Raw genomic sequence first — 23421 nt, forward strand, 5'->3', positions numbered from 1 at the left:
AAGTCCTGGATCAAGGGAAGCATGTTTTTCTCAAATCAAACTCTGCCCTGGAGGTCTGAAAATCCTTCACGTGTTGGTTTAAAGGACATTTTTGGAGACATAAAACAACGTAAATCACATCTGCCACCATCTGATGGGTGTTAAACTTCCCTAATCAAAGATCCTTCCCTGCTCAGGTGAAGGGTTTGTATTTAACAAAAATCCTGTAAAGAGGCACGACACACCTGAGGATGATCTGCTGTCGGTTCATTATTAGGAGCGACGCCGCCGACACATTGTCATTTGATATTGTTTTGGGGAAACATCAGGTCTGGCTGCTTTAATTAGACGAGTTAATTTTAGGGGCAAACAACGGACTCGCCCCTCGGGCAGCCGACTTTGAGGTCTGACGAGGCGTGTGCGGCGGCTGATAGCGAGAACATTATGCGAGAACACATCAGAACAGACAAGCGGCCTGTTTTATACAAGCTTTATTTACAATGTCATTTCCAAGTTTTTGCGGTGTAGGAAGCACATTTTCATCGGTACGTCCCCAGCGGACTGATGCTGTATGAAATCCACCTAACTAGACGTGGGGTTTTTTTATTTTGTTTTTTTTCTCATCCTCAGATATCCAGACACTTCCTAAACCACTACCACATACCGTATGTACATCGTGTGTTTGTATACAAGCGATAGAAAACTTGGCAAATGGAAGGTTATCTGCTACTTCAATATGTAAAGAAACGGTTTTCCAATGAGTAAAAAAAAAAAAAAAGAAAATAATAATACAGCAAACACTGCACACGTTTATGGTTCTGACCTGTTAACAGCTTCTCGTGTCGTTTATTTCATCCGGCTAATACATGTGGACTGGCCTAGTGACACTAGGGAATACTGGGTTTAGTCAAAAGGAAACACACCACAGTTTGACACTTTATGAGAGTTACTGCAATTCCCATTAAAAAAAAATAAAAATAAAAAAAAAACGAGGAGAGATGTTGAGCTGAAGCCTGATGTTGTCAACTCTCCTCTCATAAACAACCAACTGTTATCGACGAGGGTTTGAAAACGACCCAAACCATCAGATTTAACAGCAGAACACTGATTTGACGGGAATAAGACGATCTGCTTTCTCTCTTTAGGGAGGATATTAAAAACAAATAAAGAAAAGCTTCCCCCCACATCCCTGATATGAATCTCAACATGTCGACCACAACGTGGATGGGCTCCATTATATACAGATTTCTTACCAAACCAACTCACGGTGATGGACGGTTAAAAAGAGTTCCGTGTAATAGAGCTCCAACTGCACATGTTAATGGCCGGTGGGTGGTTTTTTATTTTTTTTACAAAACTCTGATTTGCACAGAAACGAGACCCTGACTTTTCTGAATTCACGCTCGGGTTTGGAAATTTGCTCGATCGACACCCTCGACCCTTCTCGAGGCCTCGGTCTGGTTCGCTAAACGCTAGAAAAGATGCTCCTGTGCAGGGTCACAGTAAAATCCACCAACCGTTCGAGGAATTAAAAGTGTAAAATGTGCTTTTTTTTTCTCGATTTCTCAGCACAGTGATTTCCTAAGAAACTCCTTTTTTCCTGAAGAGGTAAACGCAACCTTCTCTAACTGTCTTGATCCTCAGACGGAGACGAGCGCTGAACAGCCTCCTCCTCCTGCTTTTGTTGCATAAGACGAGTATTTAACAGTATTTTGATGTCACATCCGTTGTAACAGTATAAGTGGTGGTATAATAATACTACTCATATATTTATATATAATATAAAAAGAACTGTTAACACTGCTGTACAAGCGGCAAAAGAATAAATAAGCCCATTAAGATAAAAATGCACGGCATGAATTAAACTAAGGTTACACAGTTGAACGATTAGAAGTAAAATGGGTTAAAAAGTGAGCAGAAAAGCCCTCATTAAGCCCACGGTGAGTGTTCAAAATCAAGATGTTTCTCTTGTTTAACACAATAACTCTGCCTTTAATCCCTAAAACAGCCCGAATGTTATTTTCTATACATGTTGAACAGAAGGCACTAAGCTGGAGGATTTAATCATCTCTCTCGTTTCAACGACACATGCATCTATGCCTGTAACATGCACATGTATCCTCAGGTCCACAGTGCGGTTTTCAGTCCTTCCCACACAATTACAATAAGCTCCGGAAGTAAAAGTTAAATAAGACATTTATTTAAAAAGAAAAAAGCTACACAGAATATACAGTATGACCTATAGTAACACCGGAGCCTCCCCACGACCGACGCCGTGAGGAGTCAGCTTCTGCCGGTAGTGATTTACGACCCCCAAATCAACACAAACGCCTTTGAACTGCCAGTTGGGAAAGCTGTAAAAATGTACTGGAGAAGCGTCTGCGATCGACGGGATCTTCTCAGATTATTGCAGCTGTTTCCCCTTTTAGCCCTTTAAGTGAGCTGACCATACGTTAGCCTACGTGAGCTAACGCAGGCTAATATCTCGATTTTTGTAACCAGGATTCTCCGTTAATACTAAACGCGTGGCAAAGTGCACTCTTCTGCTCCGGGTAGCGATCAACCACCAGAAACATCACAGAAATCTGATCAAGAAATATATCCGAGAGAAATCGCGAGTAGGCTTAATGGGGGCTTTAATCCTCCAGAAAACGTGTTTGTAACAATTCAAAATACTTATTGTGCCGTCCTACGCTCCTACAGGGCGACACAGAGAAGCCCTGTGAGCTCTCCTTTAATCCACGTCTCGCTGTATTCAACACTTGAGGTAAAACTTCTACGATCCCGTCTAGCGACAGGTTGAGGACAGGTAAACACTTGGAGGGGGAGGGGACTCTTTTTGTTTCGTTATGCAGACCGGCTAATCGCTTCCTCCAAGAACAGATATGCGGAAACGTGTCGTTGAGGTATCCTGAAGCAGCTCGCCCCACACCAGGTTACTACAGAGAAGGGCTCGTTAAACCAAAGCTTGACAGACAACACTGCGGTGGACATTCTGCCCCCGTCCCGGGCGTTTGTAACGTCGGCTGAATCGTAACAGACTCGTTGCGGTGCAGAAGCACGAGCAGGCATGTCCATGAGGAGGATGGAGGAGATGGAGACAGTAACACAGAGCATAAGAACGAGGGAGAGGGGGAAAGGAGCCAGGAGAGGAAAGGAAATTAATTGGAGGAAAGGTGTGTGTGAGAGGTGTTTTCCTTTCTCCTACCCCGTCCCCCCGCGTGGGCTTGTCTGGAGGTTAGAACGCATGACTCTGCAGAGGGTTGTTAGTGCTCATGCTGCTGCTGCTGCTGCTGCTGCTGCTAGTGGGCTGGTTATTCGCAGGCTTCGAGTCAATTCAAGGTCATGCAAACAGTGCGCAGGCAGGTAGTTCATGCATTGCGTGCCTCGGCCTAGCCCGGCCACGGGTCAGCGGGGGAAGGGCCCGGCCAGGCGGCACGGGGGCCCGGACAGGTCATTGGTGTGCCAGTCATGCAGTGACATTGCTGTTGAGGGAGGAGAAAGAGAAGTAATGGTCAGATGGCAGGGCTTGTTAGGTGGAAATCAACAGTGTGGGCCCCTGATCTAAACAGGCGTTAATAAGAGAGCGTCCACGATGCGCCGGGGAAAGAAAAAAAAAAGGGTTAAAGAGGCGATGAGAACAACAAGCGTCCCTGTTCGACACCTTTTTATACTATAATAGCACTAAACTTACATGGAAAGTACATCCTATTGTTGACTTTTTGGCATTAACAGTGACCTACAAACTAACGCTGGGTCGAGCAACGAGGAACCAAAATCGTTCTCTGAGCACATTTCTTATCTTAACGGAGACGCCCGCGGTGTCGCAGGGGTCAGAAACTAACGCTATGGCACGTGAGGTGTTGTCTGACACAACCTTGTAAATGCTGGTGAGGCTAAAAACCCAGTGAAGCGGTTTTTTTGCTCAGAAGGTGGCTCCTCGCTCTTTACGAGAGAAATCAATTTACACTATTATATACAGCAGCCATCAACCGTCCAGCTGTGGATTCACAGACGACCTTTTGCTTTTGCTGGAGAAAAATGACCATTCTGAGTTATTGCTGCACTTTTACCAACCTGGACTTTTGTTTTCCTATAAGAAATCAATCAATCAGATCCTTCACACTACTTAGCAAATCCACCATCAACACATCTTCCTATGCCTCTTGTTTAAGACCAACACAAAATCAGATGAAATGACATTTAAACAGTGAGACCAGTAACTGAAAATCACCTTTGACGCCCTTAAAGCTACATCATAAAGAGTTAAAACACAACGCGGGACAGGAACTCTGTTAACTCCAGTCAGAAAAGAAAGAACAAGCCAAATGTTATCACAGGTAGAAGATGTGCGTAAATACTGCATGACCAGGTCGAGCGGCTCCTCTCATCGAAACCGACAGTAACTTGTCGAGAAGATGCGACTCTTCTGAGCCTTGGGGTCCGGGGGTTACCTGTGCGGCAAAAAAGGTTTGCCGCGGATTCGGGAAGGTCAGCGGTCGAGAGGGAGGACGTTTGGAGTGATTAGTCAGACCCTAGCAAATGTGCTGAAGTTTGAAAAATTAAAAAAAAAAAGGTCTTGCATCATAGGGGTCAAGGTAAAATATGCTTAGTCAGAGGGAGAAAAAAAAAGTGGTTTGGGCAGCCTTGGCTGGCATCTCTACCTCATGGATCTGATCAAGGAGGAAAACAACAAAAAAAAGGAAATCAATGGAAGGAATGCAAGAAAACAAGAGCTTCCATTAGAAATGAATGGAAACAGAGTGCCTCAAAACAGGCACGTCTAACTGTATGCAAGTTCAGGGGGGGTTTGTAAAGCAGCTTGTCGCTGTGTTTTTGTGCCCTGCTGCCATCTACCTTGCGGTAGCTGGCTGGACGTGACCCGGGTAGGAGCGGCGTGTGCTGGTGGCTTGTCTCTGCCGGGCCAGGAAAGACTGGCCGGAGCCGGTGTTGGCGAGTCGGTCTTCAGCCGCCTTCTTCTGCATAGACATACCCTGAGAAAGGACACGGAGGAGCAACGTTAACGGGCTTTTTAACTGCGAGGTGCTTGTGCTGGAGCTTCAACACGCAGAGCAGGATGCTCCTCTAGAGAATCAGCCACCATCGGTCCACTAATGTTGATGTACGAGGAAGCAAATGAGTCTAAATGTAGCATTAGTGCTGATTTAAGTTTTCATGAACGCTAATACCAGCAACTGATCAAGTGTGTTACAAGCAAACAGTGGAGGTTATAGGAAAGTCTCTGCTGCCCTCTAGTGGCTCAAATAACAGCTGACTGCTTTTTACATGCAGCTTTATCAAAACTATTTAAAGCGAGTGCATAAAAACATCTGAAATGCTTTAAACAAGAATAGTTTTTTATAATAATGAAGTAGCGACTCCTGTTTTAAAGCACATTTTCAGGCTCTATAGATCCTCCTCACCATGTTGTACCAGGCTGACACGATCAGTTTCTCCTCGTGTTCTCTCTGGCTCTTCGTCTTGTCCATTTCTTTCTGTTGGGAGGAAACATAAAAGAACTTCAGCAATGACAGGAGTTGACCGAATACCGCCACGGTGTTGTCACACACTTCTTTCTCTAGGTGGCAGTAACTTATAGGAGATGGGCTGCCTTCTGTTATTCTAACTTTGGCTTTCTTGCATCATCATGGAGGATCTGGCGCTGCTGCTTATCAATCTACCGACTATTTCACTGATTATTCGATGAATTATTTTCCTTGACATTCACATCATTTTGGAGTGAGTCAAACTACAACTCCCAAAATTGCTATTAAACCTCCTAACTTAGTAAAAAGTTAGATTTATGTTTAAACAAATGCAAGAACAGAGCAGCTGAAGCAACTCCTTTTCTCTTTTTGTTCTCTAACTTTGATAGTAGCTTTGAATTCACGACTGATGGTGAGATAAAGACGGTGTGGGTTGTTCAGCTGGTTAACACAAAGTTTTAAAAGGCTGTTACTGTCTCATATTTCCAATGTCTTCCAACCGAAAACAGAAAAATATGTAAATGACAGCAGCATTATTGGGAATTCAGCTGTAGTAAAATACAATATATGTGAGCACAGAGGTGAGGAGAGAAGCAAGCAGATGCTAATTTCCCTTCAGCTGCATTGTGCGACCGCTCTGCTACGGAAACTCTGCACATGCTTCAGACCGGCTTTTGCGATCATTAGAAGTGCTAACGTTATCATGAAGCCTCAGAAACTTGTGCAGTGATCTTAGATGGACATCTGCCCGAATCTGTCTGCAGCCGACTAATGACTGGATCCTAAAACTACTGATGTGACGACTACACTGTGATGCTGAGGGAAAACACTTGTTACTGAAGTAAAAAGGGGGACTATCACAAAGAAATCCTCATTGAGCATCAAGTCCTGCAGTGTGAACGTAGCCAATCTGTGGGATTGTTCAGTCAGATAATACGCCGTTATCCTGATTGGTGGTGGTGACACGTCGGAGTCAGAATCCAAGGCTGTCGCTATGTTCAGGCTGTTTTTTATGGGTTCCGTTCTTTTTTCCTAAAAACCTGTTGGATAGCAGGTTTAGGATTGTTAAGGGTCGATTATCGAGTTACTTAAATGCACCTTGAGGAGCGTCACCCCGCTGACAGAGTCCACTACTTCTTCTGCCAGATTATTTAACTCTTCAGATTCTTAACTTAAAGACTGATTACCTCCAACGAGTGCAACATCCTCTCCTTTTCCTGCAGCTGGTTTTTCAGAGCTTGCACCTCTGGGCCCGAACCCTGGTTCTGTTTGGGGTCCAGCGTCCGGATCACCTGTAAAGGCCACATCACATATGTTTAGTTATTATCTACAGCGGGCACAAGTGGCTGCAGTGAATCCTGCAAGAGGCCGTTTGTCTGCCTTCGTGATGAAAGTATACTCACACTCTTGGCTTTTTCGAGGTATTTCTTATATCTCTCCTCCATCTGTTTCATGTCTTCATCTTTCTTCTTCAAGGCCTCTTCCAGCTCGTCCACTCGTTGGGCTGAGAGGGGAACAACGTGTTAGCTCAGCTGTCTTCCTTTAAGGATATGCAGCGACGAATGCATTTACGCGTCTTTAGGTCACACTGTGCTGCCATAGTTTAACTCAAATTAAAAAATGACAATAAAAATAAGCGGGAAGAGAGGATGACATCAACATGACAGTCAGAAATCCCTCCACACTCACAGCTGGCCGTGTATTTAGGCTCCATTTCATCGATGAAGGCGTTTTTCTTCAGTAACTCGTTGTTCAATTCTCGTAGTTTTTCCCTAAGAGAAAGAACAAAAGCACCAAATATCAGTGGAGGTTTTGTTTTGGCTGAATTGTGTTTATGATTTCAAGACCTAAGGATTAAATGATAAGAACATTTATCTACAAATGAACACAGCTCAGAAGATCACTTACATGTGCTCCTCGTATTTCTTCTTCAGAATGGAAGACTGGAAAAAAAAGAGGAATAAAAACTTTACAAACTCTTAAAAATGGAAATACTCAAAGTGCAATCATGTTAAAGTAAGCCAGGAGTTGTAGCACACTGCTCAAGTTAATCCAACAGAGGGCAGAGTAGAACAGAAGATTATCATGTACTGTATCTAAGATGTGGAATAATGATTGATAATGTGGACCTCAATCAGAAATTGTGTGAGAAACAAAGCAAAAGTACAATTAAATCAGTCTTATTATGTATGACCATGTGTTTGGAGTCAGCGTTTCTGTGCTGTGCAGCAGAATTATGTAAAAGCAGAAACTTTCAGAGGATTAAAAGATTGCATGCTAAGACTGACTACAGCTTTAAGTTAAGAGGAGGAAGCAGGAGCCTCGGGGTTCTACAGGACGAGGGGGTTCGTGTTGTACTCTCTAGAAATGCACGACACAGCCAGTGCTTTACGCAGAGCTTTTAAAGTTCTACATGTAGTTCAGGAAGTCAGAAAAATGAGGTCTTGAAAAGTCAAAAAAAGAGAACTTGCTAGAATTACGACATACTTACTATAGTCTGACAGTGGGAGCGTTATTAGAAAAGAAAATGAAAAGGGTTTTGTTTTTACTGCACGGCAAGAACATCAGAGCTGCATTCATTTTATAATAATGGACCCATTTAATGTAAAAGATTTGGGGTTATATTTATGATTTCTAGAAACTCTCTTATAGTAAAACGATGTCTTCTTACAGCATGTAATTCTCTACATGACAAACCATGATGAAGGTCGAGCAATACGATGCTGCGAAAATACTTTTTGCAAGATGGTGTGTGTGGGTCCGTTTGACAGAATCACAAATCTCCTGAATGTGTATGGTTTCGTATAAATGTAATAATCTTCCATTTGCCTTTTACTTCTTTATCTCTGATGCTTGAAAGGCGACCTCCTTCCCTAAACGGCTGCAGTTGTAGTTTTCTCTGAGTAGTGTCTGAGCAGCACTAACTGAATAACACCAAACCAGATTTACATTCTCTGCTTATTGCCTACTTGTTTATAAAAACTGTACCACAAAAAATACTGCAATGATATCAAGCCTTCGTGAGGAGGAGCAGTCTTGGTATGATGGGAATTTGTATTTCCAGTCCAGCTGATATCAGAGATACACAGACAGTACAGGAAACGAGATATAACTTACATCGTCTGCTTTGGAGCCCTGTTCCTGGAGATTCTTCTGCAGCTCCTCCACCTGACTCTGCTCCTCCATCAAGCGCTGATTGATTAACCTAGATAACAAAATACCGGTTTGTCGACATAGTGTTTGACGCAGCAACGGGCAAACTGCAAGCTACACAGTGGTAGAAAACACACGAGAGGAGCAGGCTTCTGGCACGAAGGGCTTTGAATGAAATACGAGCGGAGACAAAGAAAATCATTGTGGAGAAATAAACAGATGATTGATGTCAGCACGGGGCTAAGATGTGGGGTCGTAAACAATTCTCCTCTGTCTTGACTGACACGTATATTAGCTATTCAGCCTCAAGTTTATCGTCTTTTTGCTGTTAACAGTGGGAGGCTGCACGTCTGTGTGCTGACCTGTTCTCGGTCTCCAGCTCATTTTTCCTCCTGTTGGCATCCTCCAGTAGGCTCTGCAGCAGCGCGATCTTCTCGTTATCGGAGCCCTCCTGGGCCAGCTTCAGCATCTTGTTCTCATGTTGGAGACGAATCAGATGTTCTCTGTGTGAACACATCAGCCAGAAGCAAGTCTTAAATTAGAGGAATACTGACACTTGGATGCATGTAGCTGGTAGCTGGCTCTAGCTAACAGTCTCACTCTTAGGATTAATTCTGATATATGATGGTGATTAAACATACCAAGAGATAGTTCAGGGCATCTATTGTTTGCTGGGTATTTATTATACACAAACTATGCACGGCCGTGATTAAAGTGAATGACCTGTAGGATAACCGATCATCTCATTCCAACACCTTAAAACACAAAATATGAAAGTCTTGTTCCACATGCAAGCAACTGCAGGCTCCGTCTGGTTAATAGCAGGACAGGATGTGCGTTTAAAAAGATTGCTTTAACACTGCTGTAATTATACACTACGAGCTGTGGAGACGAGCTGACACCGCCGTCTCTGCAGCTAAAAATAAGTTTGGGCCCGAGTAGCCACAGCTTCAAAGTCACTCATGCCCCGATAAAACTGTTCCTCTACGCCGCTTTATTTCGGCTCCGGTTTGCACCTTTCTCCAAGTTTCCTGTGGCGGGGACGGGTTCAATTAAGGCGGCCTTTACGACGACGGCAAGAGCTGCCAAAGTGGAGAGTGTTACGGCGTTGGGTTCAAGGCAGTCAGCGTAAAAACAGCCCACATGTTTGAGTGAGCAGCTTTGTCCTCGACGCTGGAGTAATCTGGTTGAGTAAAATACAGAAAACACTAACCTAAAAGCCAACAAACAGGGAGGATTTCACACTGCGTACGGTACAAAGGGAGGTAAATAACGTCTTGGTCCAATGAACAACCAAACACAGCCAGAATCTGAAGTATTCACACAATCAGCAGGTGGAAAGACAGACAGGGAGCTTTGTTGTACTGCTGTCAGTTTGAGATGTTTGACAGGCCGGTAGTCAACGAGTCTCCAGCGTCCTGTTTCTTCAGGGCGTGGCCGCTGACTCCTTTCAGACGAGAAACTGGCTAAATATTTCCAGACAGACTCACAGCTGCTCGCTGGTGAAGGCCGAGCCGGGAACGGAAAAAGAAGAGTTCAGAGGAGGAGCAGCGGAGTCGGTGAGAGAATAACTGCATCTCCAGCTGTTTTTATTGCTGTTTTATAATTTAGATGACAATCAATCCCAGAAACTGCTTTTAAAAGCAACAGGTTGATGTGGAGCAGACAGCCAGCGGGTATGAATCAGCTGCTGCAACATCCTGCTTCCAGCTTCGACAGCATTCAGAGCGAGACATCACCTCAGGACACGGCGTTTCCCTCTACAGGCTTATGAATTGCCTCGACTGGGTTGACTTTAGCCTTTTTCTTTTCCTCCAAAGTAGCTTTTAGAAGATTTCAATGTAAATCCACATTTTTTCAAGGTTCACAAGCGCTGGGAAAAAAAAAAAAGAAGAAAAAATCCAAGCACAGCACAGAGCAAAGAGAAAACCCAGCCCTCTTGGAAAGCTGGCTGATGTAACTCACACACAACTATTACATAACTCTCTACAGAGAACGCTCTTTTTAGGCCAAACTCTACCTTAGAACAGCAGAGAAGGCATGCGGAACAGACGAGAAACCATCTGGCTACAAAGCCAATAGCAGCCCACAGACACACTGCGCTGTCCAACATCTTGGCAATACATTGATAAAGTATGAACACGTTGTGTCGCTCCCCTCTGCGCCATCAAAACAACTCTAAACCACTGAAGCACAGACTGTTACAAGACTTCTGAAGGTGTCCTGTGGTATCAGCAGCAGAGCCTGACAAAGTCTTGCAAGGTGTGGCCTTGAGATGAAGATTTGAGGTATTAGCAGAGCAAGTCAACACCTTGAGTCACGTTCCTCCAACCATGCAAAGTGAAATAAAGTCATGCACACACACCGAATCTCTGGGGTGGTGATCTCAGCAGCCAGCGAATCGGAACCGTCGTTGCTGACCAGTGGAAACAAACCTGAGCAAACAGATAGAGCGCTTTAATACAAGGTAATCACAGCTAGGAGTGGCCTGAGCTAAGCTTAGAAAAGACCAGGATCAGCTACTCATGTTTAGGACGTTTCCTTACTTGATGTAAGCTGCCCCTCTTGAGCTTGGACGCAGTGCAGTTCCTCAATAGTCTCCTTCAGCGAGTCTCTCTCAGTCCGCATACGCTGCAAAGGAAGGCAGAGATGAGAGACAAGTAGTTTAGGATCTGAAATAAACACATTCAGTATAATATAGATTGTTCAGTTCGTGCCAGGTACAAGTTATTCAGCTGGTCTGAATCTCTTCTGATGCTAAATGAACAACACTTTGTGGTTCATCTGTCCTTATAACAGTGAATCACACATACGTCTTTCTCTTTTTGTAGAGAGTCCACTTTCTCCTTGACCCGTTTGTACTCAAACTCCATCTTGTCGGCCTTTTTCGACTCTTCCGACAGTCGGTTCTGAAGCTCCACCACCTGCGCAGAGAGAGGAAAGTTCAAGGGAAGACGTTAGCTGTGAGCACAGTGTAACCGCTGTAAATATAAAAAAAACAACATCGGGTTGCATTAGACAGCCTGGTGAAGCGTAAACAGGTTAGGTTGCAGGTTGCATTTAACATACCTGTCTCTTGTACGTCTCTAGCTGGCCCTTGGTAGCGTTCGCCTTTCGTAGCTCTTCCTCTAAGCTGACGTTGGTCTGCATTAACACTGTGTTCTTCTCCTCCATAAGTTTATTCTGAAAAAAAAAAGGGAAAGGAACAATCATGGAATCTTCATTAGTCTGGTCACAAACCTGTTGGTTTCTAGACTCCGTGGATTTGAAAGTAAGAGAAATCAACAACCACTCGTTGTACCTGTCTCCTGAGGAGCCCCATGTCCTCCAGCTTCTTCTTGTAGTTTTCCACTGTGCCCTCCAGTTTTGACACTTTGTCTGATGAATGCCTGGGAGGGAAAACAACACGCGGTTTCATTTTGTGAGGTTACGGTCAGAAAAGAAGGGAGGGAGAACGCTTTATCACCACGCTGTCATCTCTTCATTTTCATCATTTAAAACTTCAGCTAGAGTTCAATGTCGTATCTTAACCAGCTTTCACCAAAACTAGACATCTGAACAATCTTAGACTGATGGAAAACCCAGAACATCTTCCACCTTAAACTTCTGACTGCACTCGAAAACATAAACAAGCACACTGCAATCCCCATCTGCATCTCCATCTTACCGGAGGACGTCCATCTCATCCTTGAGAGACTGGGCTTCATCAGCCAGTGACGAAAGCTCTTCGTTCTGGGACTTCACATCCAAAAGTTCTTTTTCAAGCTCCTCACAACGGATCCGGTAGTCGTCTTTTGCCGCCTCCAGCCTGGAGGGAATAAGAAACAACGCTGCTCATCGAATCTGCTGAAGATTTCTGACATCGGTACATTTCCGTGTTGCAGCTCCGTACCTGAAAGTTTCCTCCTGTAGCTGCTCCAGTTGTGTCTGCAGCTGGAGATGTCTGCGTCCTGCAGGGCTGTTGATATCCTCTATGGAGTCCGACTGGTTGAGCCTCTCCATCAGGACCTGATTTTCTGCTAGCAAACTGCTCTTCTCCTCTTGTAGAGCCGCCACCTGGGGAAAGAGTTGAAGAAGGGGGCAAAGAAAAAGGACACATGGAGTGCAAGGAGGAGGAAGGAGACGTGGATCAGGAAGTGAAAATGGGATGGCACAGAGGAAGAAGAACACAAAAGGTGTGGAGAGGGACAGATGGTGTTGAGAAGATGAGGAGAAGAGACGTAGAGTAAAACAAGTTAGAAGTGAATGACACCGAACTCTGTAAATCTCTCAAGCTCCCTACATGTACATTTAACACGTTCTTTACAGCATTCAGTCCATTAGGGTTCACTGCAGCTTCATGTCTGCTACTGAAGCAAGCACACACCAAACACACTCCAACAAGGCAGCAAACTCCAACACAGCGAAGAGGGCAACATATGGGTTGATGTTGTCTTCTCAAATGTGATAGACAGGGAATCAAACTCCACACAAAGCAATGCAGAAGCTGGTTGTTGTCCTTTTATTGCTCTGTACCTCAACAAATACGAGAACTGGCCTTAATATTTGTGCCCTGTAACATGAATAAGTAGACTTCTGTGATAGAAACTGGCCTCTTAAGCCATGACCATTTGATTTTATAGGAATTTGCCAGGATCAAATCAACAAATTGTCTTAAAAATGTTGGAAAATAAAAGACAAAGAATGTAATTTCAGTAAAGTTAGCCCTCTGTGACCCCAGACTGGTACAACATCCACAACACTAACTAGTGACTGTAAGTAAAAACTGATCTGTTTATGATTTCAGGCAGAGAATTTGGTTTTGGGTACAACTTCAGGTCTACTTCCCACTCAGGTATTAGCCGATTACACACCTGTTGAATGTATTTTTTGTACTTTCAGAACTATTCAGATCTATTTTCACTCGACAAGCTATGTCAGCGTAACACGTGTGTTTAAAATGCGAGCCGTTTAAGTGCCGCTAACACCGTCATGTGGAAGCATTCTGGGAGAACTTGCACCAGTGTGAAAATTCTCTCATTGCAACGAGCCTACATCACATCGACGATGTGAAGAGGGCAGCTCGAAAAGCAGGAAACCAGGTGGGAATCAGATGTATTCACTCTCAAAACCAGGAAAGGGTTAATTAAAATATACTTAATTATAATATACTTTAAGTATTTAGATACAGTACATGCAAGACTAAACAATTGTGCTGACAAGAGTCATGCGGGGGACCTGAGACAAATCTCCAAAAAAACTTTAAAAATGTGCATCAAAAAGGTTGATAATGATTTTTTTTTCTACCTAAAAAGGGGGAAATGAATATGAATACTTCACAGTTTGTGTAAATATTAAACGGATATTCAAGGGTTCTTCCTGGGTTCAAATGCAAACCTCTTTCCCTCGCTGTGTGCTGCTGCTGTGGGAAAGCATGAAACACACCAAAGTAAAAAAAAAAAAAAAAAAAACGCCGAGTTTTATTAGTGAAGGGATGACATCTGACACACCCAGACAAAACTGCAGTTGTGGCTGGTGTGCCTCAAGAGGACCACGTGTACACGTGTGCACAAACGCTTTGTGCACAAACGTGTACACAAACATGCACACACGGTTTTGGAGAAGGGGGGATCTGGTGCAAGCAGACTGAAAAGATCCAGGACTATCTGACACACCACACAGCATGGACAGGAGAAAGAGACAAGAAAGAAAAGGAAGTTTGGATTTACCCTCTCTTCTAGCTCATTAAACTCTAACCTCAGTCTATCACGCTCCTCTTGGACATGGAGGGCCTTTAAAGCAAGGCACACAGTATTGAAATATTAAGGAAATAGGAGGAAACTGATTCAACAGGAGAGCAGGTAACCCTTTAAACTACAGCTCCACTTTTTTTTTTGCAATAATGCTGCCATTAGCAGAAACTAAATGCAAAATATTTAGGTTTATTGTGATCAATTGCTATGAAGACGGACATAAATTGTGTGTTCTCTCATTTTTTTTGGACAGTTTATTACTGTTAAGGGGAAAAAACAATTTGACAAGGAAGTAAGTAAGAATCCAGATCGGTAACAACAGATCAACCAATTTACTATCATGTAATTATAGACTAATTATGTTAAAAAAAAAAGAAAAAAAAAAAGGGAGCTGCTTTTAAAGCGTCACCAATAACATCTGTAGAAGTACGACAACATCAGTTATGTAGTAAAAGAGTCACAAAATACAGCAGGGACCTCGTTGAAGGTTGGATGTGGTTTGTATGTGTCGTTACATAACACAACATAATGCGTTCAACCAATTTATTCATTTTATGTAACGGTTTCAAATTGCATTATCTTAACACATTTATCAGTATGAAGGAGTACTGCATGATACTCAGCAGTTACTTAATCACAGGCATTTTTCTTGCTGTGTTATCTACTCACAGTCTCACTGGAATACTGAGCAACAGTAATAATGAACTTAAGATGTGCTAGGTTAGGCCATTCAGACTTGTGATAGACTAACTGAGCACTACGCTACGGCGAGATGTGAACGAGCCTCCATCAAACCAACCTGCATATCAAGCTCACGACACCTCTGGGCGATCTCCTCCTTCGTAGCCAAAGCGTCATTCAGCTCTTCAGCTGTCTTCTTCAGCTGAGAACAGAGAGACAGAACACATCAAAACCCTCCATTGATTCATTGTTCATATGGATGAGACTATTATTTACTTCTTACACGTGATGGACACACAAATAAACTGTCTGAGAGGTTTTTAAAACAGGCTGTAGACAGTAATAATAGCCCAGTAGCACAGTGGTTCTGCTGAGGCAAGGGTTTTTTTCAACTTCCAGCTGTTTTACTGGTTTCTGCCCCAAAAGGAGGCGAGAGGAGCATAAACATGAACTGAAATGCATCAAAAGGTATTATTACCTGTCTGTCGAGATCCACATACGAGTCATTTCCTCCCGTGACCGGCGTCTCTTTACTCATCAGCTACAAAAACACACAAAAGTAGGTTAGGAGTTGAAAGAAGTTCCGTGCACACAGAAGGACTGGTGATAATTGTTGGGATTGTATTGATAAACCAAAACAGTCGTGACTCGATAATCCGACACTAAATGTAAAACCTTCTTTTATGTCAGATTGTCAAGACGGAGGTTGAGATACAAGGAGGGCTTGATGCAGGAGGCTCATTAGTTGGAAATCATTGTTCATAGTTGTTATAATAACTAGTAGGGCTGGTCCCAATAGCACTTTCTGGTCTCTGGATATTCAGGCCCAATTAATGATGAATAGCAGAATATTTGGTGTGGTCAGGGGACACTTCCACCCCGGGGGAGCGCTCCGATGGGGTCGAAGTGTCCGGAACGCACAGGCAGTACTTGGCTGCTGATGCTAGTTTAGTTAGCGCTCACACTTCTGTTTCCTCCATCGGTGGCAGTGGGGGAGTGGCAGATACGCTCCACCGTTACCATCCATGTTTACTTCCATAAACACTGAGCACGCTCGCTGCGTGTGACGTCGTCGTGTCCTCTTCTGCGCATGCGGGACACTTTTGGGTCGTATGAAGTTCACACAGCAGATCACATACAAGTCGCATTCAACTGGAAACGTGAAGGAACCCACAAAGAAATCCTCATTGAGCATCAAGTCCTGCAGTGTGAACGTAGCCAATCTGTGGGATTGTTCAGTCAGATAATACGCCGTCATCCTGATTGGTGACATTAAATGTCATGTCGGAGTCAGAATCCAAGGCTGTCGCTATGTTAAGGCTGTTTTTATGGGTTCTGTTGGTTTTTTCTAAAAACCTGTCAGATAGCAGGTTTAGGATTGTTAAGGGTCGATTATCGAGTCACCACTGTTCTGTTTGATCCAAGTCTGAGCAGAACGATTGCCTACCTCTTGGATGGCTGTCATGACAACATGCTGCACCGATTCTTCCATCATCATTATGGTTTGGATGTATTCTGGAGAGAAACAGACGTAATCATGAGCGAAATTCAAGCCTCTGAGTCAGTTTGCAAGGACACATCACAGGACGTTGTTCTTGACAAACACACTCCAATACGCACCTTGTTTCTGTTCACAGTTGACGGCGCAGCCCAGCAGAAGCTGCAGCATCCTGCCAAGTTCTGCTGCGTCAGAGTGTTCTCCGATAAGGTTAACGTCTGGTAGTGTGAAGTCATTAATGTGCTGGCCTAAGACCTGGACGGGGACAAAAAATAAGCTTTATTTCATTATTTTGTGATATGAAAACTGGATTATCCCGACCTGTGTTGGCCTGAAGGGATTAAGGGTGGAATAGACACACAACAACTTCTTTTCAGCAACAGAACTGCGTCCTGTGGTCTGGATGCTGAGTGCTGACAGCGTTTTTACCTTAAGATGAGTACAACAAAATTGTCTTACCTCCTGGTTATAATCTAGGATGCCCTTTAGGATTTTCTTTAGATTGCTGATCTGAAAAAATAAAAGAAGAGAGAATTTAGATACACAAGACAGACTGACTACAAAGGTAAGACAGCAAGTACTAATTCATGCTAAACCAACACAAAAACACGTTTTAAAATCTGAAGTTATTGTGGAATTACATAAAGCTTTAGAAATACACAACATACAACCACCATCTCAAGAGAAATGTACATTTCGACAGGTCTGCTATTTCATACAGCTAAAGAAGACACAAGAAGCAAAATCTAAACCTTCTTACCTTTAACCTCCAGTTGTCGCCAACCTCTGGCTTGATTCTACTGATCCAAGCATCGTTGAAATACACTATATCTCTACAGAATTCAGACAGACAAAGACAAAAAAGGGTTTAAAAAGTGTGACGTGTGTTTTGGTGAAAAAGCAAAGCATGAACAAAGAGGCCGGTTTGTCGGGAAGGATGAGCTGATTTAGGAAAACGTGTTGGAACACATGCAGAAAATGCATTTTTATTAAAGTTCAACCGATAACAAATATTGCAAAACGTACATTTTCTGCAGAGCCTGGGCCATGACGACGCCACTGGTCAAGTCTTCTACTGTCTTGCACGGAGCCTCGACGCCAAATGTCTGGATCTGAACAACAAAACAGACACAGGATGAAATATGTGAGAGTTCAAAACAGCCAACAAATGTTCAATATGAAGGGTTACAACCTCCTTATTTGCATGGTATTCAGGCTTTACTACAGTTAGCATCAAGATTATTAAACAAAATCAGTCACTAAGTAAGTCTCAAAGTGTGTTTTTGTGGTGCTGCTCAGATGTCTGTGTGAACTGGCACTTTGATGGTATCTTTATCACAGTTTAGCAGCTCAAACTTTGCTTGTCATCGCCGCTTAGTCCTCCGTTGCATCACCTCTGACGCATCCCTTCCTCCCCGGCTACCTCACTTGACATGTCTTTGTTCTGTTTTCACCCTCTCCATTCTCCCCTAACTGCTGCCCTCCAGGCATAAAATCTGCTGCCCAGACACAAGTGGTATTTTTCAGTCTACGTGCCAACAGTCCACGTGCCAGAGGAGGAGGAGGAGGAGGAGGGGACGCTGAGAGCAGGAATGCTGGAATCCTAACAGGAAGAAAATGACGGGGTTGAACTTCTGCCCGCCTGTCACTCTGTCTCGCTCGCTTTTCATGCGACTTCCGAGGCCCGAGAATTTCACCGGATCGGCCAAATAGTTTGAGAGGCTGCCCGTCGACCGGGAACACGGGTTAAATCCCTGATTAAGGGATTCCAGATTCTGCTCGTTTCCAGCATAAAAGCTATTTAAAGTCTCCGTGCGTACGACTGGAAAGAGTTTCCTGTGCAAAGCGTGAGTCTGCCGTTTCACTTGTTGCCATCTCAGCCCGCTGCTGCTTCACTATTGGCCGCAGCAACTGTTTACACGATTCTCCAAAAATAAACGTGATGCAAGAAACGAGACCCTCTGCGACTACTGTGCCGCGCTGATGCCAGCATCTATTCTGAACTCGCTCAAACAAGGACAAGTGAATTCACTGTGCTTCATTAAGGTAATTTCTTTAGTGACAGCTATATATACGTCTGGGAGGCCGTCCATTCGGCCACAGACGAGCAAATGAGTGCATTGCGTTAGCGGAGACGATGAAAGGTCAGTAAACAAGAACACTGTGAGCAGGACAACATGACACTCACAACAACATTCAGACAGATCAAGATAATCTAAACGGAGAACATGAACTGCAGCACAACTGTTTGTCTCTTCCTGTTTTAATGCCTTGATGGCTTTCAGGAGACCAATTACTTGCATCAATGAGAGCTTTTAAAATGACTGACTTGTCAACAAGCGTTTGGGGTTTTAAGGTTAGCCAATAAGATTCTCTCTCTGCCATCATCAGTTTATTATTACTCGGTTGTAGGCAGCTAGCAGCCACTGGGCCGGAGCCAACACCAAACAGAACCGAAACAATACCTCTGATTACATAATACCAATTACCAGCGAGGGAGAGGGAGAAACACACACACACACTGTTTCCTCAGCAATCTACCAGTTTAGTTGAACAGATCTATTATGTATAGAACATGAAGCTGAGGCCTCGGTGAGATGGATCTGTTCCGACTCCTTTGCTCTTGGTTGATGTGAGCTTCTCCGTCTCCTCGTCCATTTTCCCACGCTGTCAGAGTCGTTTCATTCTTCATTTAAACGTTTCTACTCTTGGCCAGTAATTTTCTGCCTGTGTTCTCCGACCGAACCAGCACCGAGGCCTCTTTGTTTTAGATTTATTGTAAATTCGGTCACTCCCCCTTTCGCTGAGCGTGCATCGCTTCTCCTCCCATCTCCGCCTCATTCGGGTTGATCTAACTTTGCTCAACCACTGCCAGAGCTGTTAATCAATTAGGTGCTACATTAATCAATAACAATTTTGATCATCTTGAAGATAGAAAAACCTTTTTTAAATTTGATTTTCTTTTTTATTTGCTTGCCCCTTTTTGACAGTAAACTGTTTTTCTTTGGGTTGTTGTCAAAACACAACGTTTGATGACGTCATCTTGGACTTCAGGAAACATCGATGGACGTTTCTCGTCATTTTATCGACCAAACGAGGACTCAATTAACCCAAAAAAATAATTACTTGTTGCCTCGACTTATCTCCTACTTTCATCTGGGACCCTGTGATGCCCCCTTATTAAAGTGCAGCTCAGTCCGGATTACACCCTCTCCTGTGGTGCTTTATTATCTTGTATGGCGGGTAACAAGATGACCTGCTGCTTTAGCTGTAACCGGGCTGCTGGAAAAGAGAGGTATCGACTCCTACAAACATTAGGATGGATAGAGCAAAACCGTCGGCAAATACAGAAAACTGACAGAATAAAAACACGCTGCTAAGCCGTAAGCAGCACCAAAGGGAAGTGAAATAAACATCACGGTAGAAATGGCTGCACGCAGACCTATTGTTCTAAATTTCGTGACAGCTGTCCCCCACGCCGGCGTTTGGTTTGCATCATTTCCCTTTGCAGGAAAAGACAAGAAAGGAAAAGAAAATATAGGATGAGGCAGCCTATCACAACCCGACAGACAACGGGTAAGAATGACAGCGTGACGGGCAGTCAGCAGCTGTCACCAGGCGGCAAAAGAACGAATGACATGAATCAGTGGCCGCCCTGACATCTCATACGGCAAGAGCTTCACGCCAGGTTAAAAAAAATGACAGACACCTCCTATTTTTACTTTGCTGACGAGGTTAGATCAGTTTATCTTCAATCAAAACATCAAAAACAGTCTTTTCTATGCTGTTGACTGACACCTTTGACTCCCTCTTTGCAGGGCTGCAGCTTTTTTTAACGTCCTAAACTATTGTTCCTGAGCAACAAAGGCTCTCGCTGCCATGTGAGCTCCACATGCTTGACTGCATGTCGCATCTGCAAACCTGTGCCGCATATATCAGCGCGTAACAAAGCGTTTAAAAGGAATGTACGCCCATGTGACGTCTTTTGTGGAGCAGTTGCAGGTGGGCTGGTTGTGTAGGACACCAACTGTCCATGAATGAAGCCTTATAGTTCTGCTTCCACTGCTGATGGAAGAACATAAATTGTGCTTTTATTTGTGTTGCTGCCTGGATCAGGCACATGTATACAAACACTTATGTAGTGTTTGCAACAGCCAATAAAGTCAATCAGCCATAGATCGAACCCATTTCTGACAGCTGATCTGCCTGTATGAGCACTAAACATATAAACAACAACACATTTTCTGATATTTCGAGCACTTGAAGTCATTGGACGGCTACTACAAGAACAGCACAGTCAGCATTTCCTATGATTATTTGGTAAATACAGACTAAAACCAATATCTCAGAGTGAAATGTTGACTCAAAGTGACTCTGGGGGTGCAGTTCCTGGAGTAAAGTCATCTTAGATGGAGTAAACGATTAGGAGGAACTATCCACAACTGAGGAGATGTCGGTTGTAATATCAGCTCAGACAGCCCAGGCAGTCTGAGCTGCACCGTGTTCTCTGTGTCATCAGGATCGCCTCCCGATCAGCTTATTATGATTATACTAATCTAGGAACCTTGAAGCACTGACCGCAGAGCAAATGGAGGTCAACAACCACCTCTGCATCCACTCTAGCAGTATTATCTGTATCGGATTTATCGTTGTAAGAAACTTTATCGACATGTTACGCTGTCTCGGCTCTCAGCTACTTAACAAAACGTTCATATGAGCCAGTAGCTGCACACTAACCCCTTCAGTTCTTACATTTCAGGCTCGGTAACGCAGGTACTTGTTGCTTTTAATGAACTGCTCTCGTATAAGTTTTCATGTGGGTGCACGTTTAGCATTTTATTATATCACAGAGAGCACACATTACTGGTTGAGCAGCATAAACATGCTAGCTGGGGATCCACTGTTGCTCACAGCATGTGCTCTTTTTCTGCACAGTTTCGTAAGCCTGGTTAGTGGTTATACGTGTCAATCTGTACGACGAGCTTTAAATGTGATTACAGAAACCCAATTAATCTGTAAACAAAGCATCACATGAGCAGGGGCATTGTAAAGGCTCTAGTTCAGCAAGATTCAGCAAGAACCAGTCTGCTGTAAACACCCACAGCAGTTTGCTAAAAGAAGTTTAAACTGAACTACCGAGGTGACTTCCACTAATACTACACTGACAGTGAAGAAAGCTGAAGCCTGAAGCACAGAGAGGGCAACAAAACAGAAAACACACACTACAAATCTGTAACATAAACTAGACTCCTTATGTACATTTAGAAAAAAAAAACATGATGATTTTGGAAAACACACAAATCAAAACATTCAAGAACTATATTATTAAAAACACGAGCTCAAGTAAAATACACTCAGAGTTACAGCATGAACACACTGAGCTCGACCTGGACTGAGGTCAAAAAGGAAATCCACACCTACAGGTCTGTGGAAACAGCTGGCAAAGGAGACGGATCACGCTGATGAGAACGGATGAGCACGACTATAAATACTGGCTGTAAAACCAAACATTAATTAATAGTAAATGTGATCACGTTTAGAGGGCAATCGTCCCTTTAAATTATAACCACGGGTGCCCGCATATCCCCATATGATATATCAGTGAGCTCCTTGGTTTGATTTTATGCCCTTTGCCCACACATGCTAATGCAATGGTGACACTGTATTGACATGCATAACCTGATATAAGTAGTTTTATTTAAAAAAAGACATGTGCTACAACAATAGCAGACACAATGCAGCCAAATCAGGCAGTTGTTTTTCTGATACGCAACACAAAAGATCAATTCCACATAAAGAATGAGTGTGCAGTGCTGCTACACTGAGTTGTTTTTGTGGAGCAGTCTGTTCCCTACATTGAGAGATGATATAGACCCTACAAGCAGCTTAGTTAGATATCAATCCAAATGGTAACGTGCCAAAACTTTCCCTGAGTACTGATAGCCGTAATTACAAGATAACTTATGCAGAACCTCAGTAGCTCTGCACAATTAAATATGAGATATCGTCCTATTACCTGCACATTATCTTTACATTAGGTGAGAAACATCCAATAAAATGAAGTATACTTGGGCTTCCTGCAGCACGGACCTAAACCAGTTGCCTTGATATCTCTGCTGCTGCTGTTAAGTCACACAGTCTTGCATGTTTCTGTAATGATCAGTCAGAGATGTGACTTCACAGTTAACAGGTATGTGAGGAATGTCAGCCAGCCACATTATCACCGTGAAGAGATCGGCTTCTAAATGTCACAAAGGGTAATCCACCGATAGATCTCAAGCATGACAACACGTGTGCTGAAATATCATTTACTGATGCTTCTGGAGGCGTCTTCAGTGAAGCTCCTGGACCCACTGTTGGTTTCAGGTCTTTCACTAACACACATCTTCCCCCAGATGACCCAGCTGAGCCCGATCAGAACCGACCTTGTGTCCAGATAGCATGACACGTAAGAAAGCGCATGACTGTGCAGACGCAAAATAACATGCCCGCACTGAGATGGACCACCACCCATGTTTCATGCATGTTTTCAATATACACTGCTGACATTTAGGCCAGGAGTGTATCGTGACAACTACACTGAGTTTCCACAACACACCATCTCAGCCAATCCACTGTAGTGTTTACACATCCCAGTACAGCTTTGTGATGCAAGCTTTTCAACTCCATGAACAGTTGCCTTTTCCCTGGATATACCTTACAGGTAAAATACACCTTTCTGGAGTTACTACCACAAAATATGAGCATAATCAATTTCCATGTGCTAAGCTCAGAACATGTTTGATCAGGATTGGTAGTTCTCACATAAATACAGCCAGTGTCCTGCCAAAAAGTAATCCATCCATCCATTATTTATACACCGCTTAATCCTCACTAGGGTCATGGGGGGCTG

At 43.5% G+C, this 23421-nt stretch overlaps 1 protein-coding gene across 4 annotated transcripts in view; it reads right to left on the bottom strand.

The window, feature by feature from the left end:
- Positions 1–454: 454 nt before the first annotated feature.
- hook3 (hook microtubule-tethering protein 3) overlaps positions 455–23421 on the bottom strand; it is a 24865-nt gene continuing 1898 nt past the window's right edge. The window contains exons 2-25 of one of the 4 annotated variants that reach the window (XM_008285211.1): positions 17556–17641; positions 17290–17362; positions 16989–17039; positions 16652–16784; positions 16479–16546; positions 15510–15572; positions 15150–15233; positions 14327–14389; positions 12511–12674; positions 12286–12426; positions 11920–12007; positions 11688–11801; positions 11432–11542; positions 11165–11249; positions 10984–11053; positions 8981–9121; positions 8583–8670; positions 7374–7408; positions 7155–7237; positions 6869–6969; positions 6653–6757; positions 5403–5474; positions 4837–4973; positions 455–3464 (exon numbers count right to left, since the gene is read on the bottom strand). In XM_008285211.1, the coding sequence (XP_008283433.1) occupies positions 3449–3464; positions 4837–4973; positions 5403–5474; positions 6653–6757; positions 6869–6969; positions 7155–7237; positions 7374–7408; positions 8583–8670; positions 8981–9121; positions 10984–11053; positions 11165–11249; positions 11432–11542; positions 11688–11801; positions 11920–12007; positions 12286–12426; positions 12511–12674; positions 14327–14389; positions 15150–15233; positions 15510–15572; positions 16479–16546; positions 16652–16784; positions 16989–17039; positions 17290–17362; positions 17556–17641 (2172 nt within the window). In that variant the 3' untranslated portion in view covers positions 455–3448. Of the gene's footprint in view, positions 4974–5402; positions 5475–6652; positions 6758–6868; positions 6970–7154; positions 7238–7373; positions 7409–8582; positions 8671–8980; positions 9122–10983; positions 11054–11164; positions 11250–11431; positions 11543–11687; positions 11802–11919; positions 12008–12285; positions 12427–12510; positions 12675–14326; positions 14390–15149; positions 15234–15509; positions 15573–16478; positions 16547–16651; positions 16785–16988; positions 17040–17289; positions 17363–17555; positions 17642–23421 lie in introns of all 4 variants that reach the window. The other 3 variants (XM_008285212.1, XM_008285216.1, XM_008285217.1) reach the window with 3 other exon arrangements.

This window comes from Stegastes partitus, unplaced genomic scaffold, assembly GCF_000690725.1.
Source record: "Stegastes partitus isolate 25-593 unplaced genomic scaffold, Stegastes_partitus-1.0.2 Scaffold391, whole genome shotgun sequence".
Lineage (NCBI taxonomy): Eukaryota > Metazoa > Chordata > Actinopteri > Pomacentridae > Stegastes > Stegastes partitus.